We start from the raw sequence: 3,854 nt of genomic DNA, 5'->3' as shown, positions 1-3,854 counted from the left end.
CCACATCGGTCAACTTAAAAAGAAAAAATAGCTTCAATGAAATAAACCATTTGTGGGAAGGAGGGACAATGACGCGGGGGGAGGGGGCAACGAAAAGCAAAAACTGCAGGACGAAAACAAAACACGCCATGAGCAGCACATCTTCACACACACCCCACAACCCCCCAGCTTAGGTTTCTGCGCTCTCTACTCTCCTGCTTCCAAGCAGCGATTTTGTACAAATCCTTTTGGATGGGATATTGCGCGCGCGCAGGCGCGCCCGTCCGTCTGCAGAACATCTATGTGCATGGGCTTAGGCTGCAATTCGCCTTCTCTTTCCAAAGGGATCACACTCATGAAGTGAACTCTCTATCTCTCCCCCCCCTCTCTCTCCCCACGCCCCCCCACGCCCCGGCCTTTTAGACGCACACACGTGTTTGAGCTTATTTTCGGAATGCTTCCTTTCTCTGAAGCGACTCGCTTTTCGTTTGATTTGTGCCCCCCTCCCGCCCCCCCTCCATTGGTCCTCGGTCAGTCCCCAAGCGGTCGCCTCCTCCCAAGAGTCTCTAGTCCAAACGAGAAGTCCGTGGGGTCCCCCAACTCAGCCCCTCTCCACGCTCCCTTGCCTTTTGCGCCCCTTCTACAAAACAAACGAAGCCCCCCCAAAAAAGCGCGCCTCCTCCCTCTCTCCCTCTCCATTCTCTGGGGGAATTTTGACTGCGAGGGCCTTTTGTCTTAGGTCAAAGGTTGTTTCTGTAAATTTTTTTTTTGCTTGGGTGGGATCGGAGAGGCGGCCAGTTATTATTTTGTCTGTCTTTCTCTCTCTGCGTGTGTGTCTGTGTCTGTCTGTGTGTCTTTATGTCCGTCTGTGTTTTTTTTATTTTTTAAATTATTATTTTTTTCAGTAGGTGGCGGAGAATTTCATTCTCTTTTGCTTCTGTCTCTGGTTGCAAAACCAAACCCTCACCACGTTCTTTTTGAGGTCCAGTTTCTCGGCGATGGCCGCGATCTTCTCGGACGAAGGCCGCGGCTGCACGGCGAAGTAAGCCTCGAGGGAGCGCTTCTCGGGCGCCGCGATGGAAGTCCGCTTGCGCTTCTTCTCGCCCCCGTTGAAAAGCTCGGGCTTGTTCATTTTCTCGCGCTGTGCGCCCTCGGCCTCCTCCAGCCAGGCCTGCAGGATGGGCTTGAGCGCGATCATGTTGTTGTGAGACAGCGTAAGCGACTCGAAGCGGCAGATGGTGCTTTGGCTCAGAGAGCCCACGCCGGGGATCTTCAGGTTCGCGAGCGCAGAGCCCACGTCGGCTTGCGTGACGCCCAGCTTGATGCGCCGCTGCTTGAAGCGCTCGGCGAACGCCTCCAGCTCGCGAGGGTCCGTGTCCGAGTCGCAGATGGACGCCAGGCCAGCGGCGCCCACCGCCGCAGCCGCAGCTGCAGCCGCCTGGCCGGCCGCGCTGCCGCCGTGGTGCGCCGCCACCAGCCCCGGATGCGGCAGCCCCGACGGCATGTTCATGGCGGCCGCCGGGTGCGCCAAGTGGCCCAGGCCGTGCATGTGCGCGTGCGGATGCGCCGAGGTGGAGATGAGGCCCCCACCTCCTCCGCCGCCCCCGCCGCCTCCTCCTCCGCCGCCGCCTCCACCTCCGCCGCCGCCCGCCCCGTCGTGTCCCCCGCCGCCGGTCATGAGCGCCAGCGAGGGGGAAGTGATGTGTTCCAGCAGGTCGCCGGGCTCCAGCGCTTGGTGGTGGTGATGGTGGTGGTGGTGATGGTGGTGACCCAAGGGCACCGTCGACGTGGAGGTGCACGGCACGCTGTTCATGGTGTGGTAGGTGGCGTCGGGTTTGAACGGGTGGCTCTTGCCCTGCGACACGGCGATGTCGACCGCCGCCAAAGCCTCGGCCCTCGCCAGCAGCGTCTCGTCCAGGCTGGCGAAGATGTTGCTCTGCAGCTGCAAGCGACAGGGAAAGAAACGAGGCGGAGAGGGGGCAACGGGGCCGGGAAGGGGAAGGGGAGCGAGGGGGAGACGGGAAGGGACGGAGGGGAAAAGCCATGGGGGAAAAGAGAGAGAAAAAATTAGCGTCAAAACAGGGAGCAAAAGAAGAAGAAGAAGGGGGAAAGGGGGCCGAGGAGAGAAGCAAGGGTCAGGTTGGAATAAAGGAAGGAGGAAATTTTAAAAAATGGGATGGTGTAGAAGAAAGGAGGAATGGGATAAAAGGAAAAGTTGTTCGTAAATGTATTGGAGAGGGGTGAGCAGGTTGGAGAGAAAGGAGGGGAAGGAGGAACGGAAGGGGAAGGCAAGGAGAGGGGAAAGAGGCGGCGCACAGAAGGAAGAAACAGGAGAGCATAGGAATGTAATTGGGGGCAGCGGAGAGAAAAGGGTGGTCATGTTGGGACAGCATTGAGGGGGGAGGGGGGAGATGAATGGGAAGATCAGAAGAAGGGAATTGGCGGCGGGGCGGTGGGGTGGGGAGAGAGGTTAAGCAACAGGAACGCCGAGAAGTTTTTTTTTTTTAAATATATAAATGCAATTGCCCGAGGAGAAGGGTGGCGACTGGGGGAATCCGAGGCCGTGCCAGGGGCGGCGGATGCAGGAGTAAGAGAAAGTGTCCGAGCGAGGAAGAAGGGACCAAAGGGAGCTCAGCCGCTGTCGGCTGGGGCCGCCGGGTCTCTCTCTCTCTCTCTCTCTCTCTCTCTCTCTCTCTCTCACACACACACACACACACACACACACACACACAAGCACATTCCTTTCGTGGGGAGCGGGGAGATCGAGTTCCAGCTAGGAAGCCAAAGTGATGCAGAGCTGGAGGGAAGCCGCGCGAACCCCCGTTCTTAACCCTGGATCTGCAGAGAAGGGGAGAGAGGGAGGGGACGCGGCTGGATCCATGCAAGAGAGAGAGAGCGACTGAGCGGGAGGCGGGGAGCGGGAGGCAAGGCGCCGGGAGGGCGAGCGGGGAAGCCCGGCTGTCGGCGGGTCCCTTACCGGCGGAGTTGGAAGACAGGCTCTCCTTATTGCTTCGGAGCTGGAGTGCAGCGACGGGTACTTGTGCTCGGGGAGGGTGGGGTGCATGGCGAAGTGCGGCTGCTTGCTGTTCATGGACATCATCTTGAAGGCTTGCGGTGGAACAACAACCAAAAACGAAAAGAGGGAAGAAAAAGAAGAAGAAGAAAAAAAAAAAAAAAACAGAGAGAGAGAAAGGAAAAACAACAACCCCGAAATCCACCCAAGGCGCCGCAAGAGTGCGGGGAGAAAAGAGCTCTCCTAGCGCCGGAGCTCAACGAGGCGGCGGCGGCGGCGCATCCGAGGCTGCTTGGCGCTTGGAGCTCCCCGGGAGCGCGCACGCCAAGCCTCCCTGCAAGCCTCGCCGTCTGACTTATCTGCCTGCTCTATCCCAAGGCTGGCAGGAGATGCGCTCGCCTTACACCTGAGCCCCACATCCCGTGGCTCCCCGACCGGCTCTCCCTCTCGCGAGAACTGGCGACGCCAGTTTTGATAGACTGGCCCGCTCTCTCTCTCCTCCTCCTCCTTCCTCTGCACGCTCCCCCCTCCCTCCCTCCTCCTCCTCTCCTCCTCCTCTTCCCCCCGCCCCCGCAGTCGCATCTTCCTGCTCACGTCTAACCAGAGAGCCGGAGTCTGCCGCTCCGGTGACAAAGGCCAAGGCAGCTGCTGTTACACCTGGAGCTCCGACACGTGTGCCGCTGGCACACGGACAGATGTGCTGATGTGTGCGGGGGAGGGGGGGGTCTAGGCGCCGCGCGCGCCCGGTTGTGTGTGTGTGCGCGCGCCCTCCCGCCCATAGAATCCATTAGGAGGAAGCATGTCTTTTTCTAGCGCCAGAAGAGATGCAAAGCAGCGGCTGAGAGCTGGGTTAGCGCGTTTG

At 59.5% G+C, this 3,854-nt stretch overlaps 1 protein-coding gene across 1 annotated transcript; it reads right to left on the bottom strand.

Annotated features, from left to right (window-relative positions):
* Positions 1 to 352: 352 nt before the first annotated feature.
* On the bottom strand, positions 353 to 3,478 carry POU4F1 (POU class 4 homeobox 1). The gene is made up of 2 exons (XM_083611900.1): positions 2,957 to 3,478; positions 353 to 1,921 (listed from the first exon to the last, which is right to left on the bottom strand). The coding sequence occupies exons 1-2, from the start codon at positions 3,077 to 3,079 to the stop codon at positions 881 to 883; spliced, it is 1,164 nt and encodes a 387-aa protein (XP_083468026.1). The 5' UTR covers positions 3,080 to 3,478; the 3' UTR covers positions 353 to 880.
* Between the last annotated feature and the right edge of the window lie 376 nt (positions 3,479 to 3,854).

This window comes from Podarcis filfolensis (assembly GCF_964270895.1).
Source record: "Podarcis filfolensis genome assembly, chromosome: 4".
Lineage (NCBI taxonomy): Eukaryota > Metazoa > Chordata > Lepidosauria > Squamata > Lacertidae > Podarcis > Podarcis filfolensis.
Note: the sequence above shows the minus strand (reverse complement) of the source record. Positions and strands in the feature narration are given on the sequence as shown.

What these genes read in the sequence shown, in the direction of transcription:
- POU4F1 (XM_083611900.1), bottom strand. Translation starts at nt 3,079, where the DNA reads ATGATGTCCATGAACAGCAAGCAGCCGCACTTCGCCATGCACCCCACC. An exon ending in CCTGTCTTCCAACTCCGCCG is followed by an intron (nt 1,922 to 2,956) that starts GTAAGGGACCCG and finishes TGTCGCTTGCAG; the next exon opens with CTGCAGAGCAACATCTTCGC.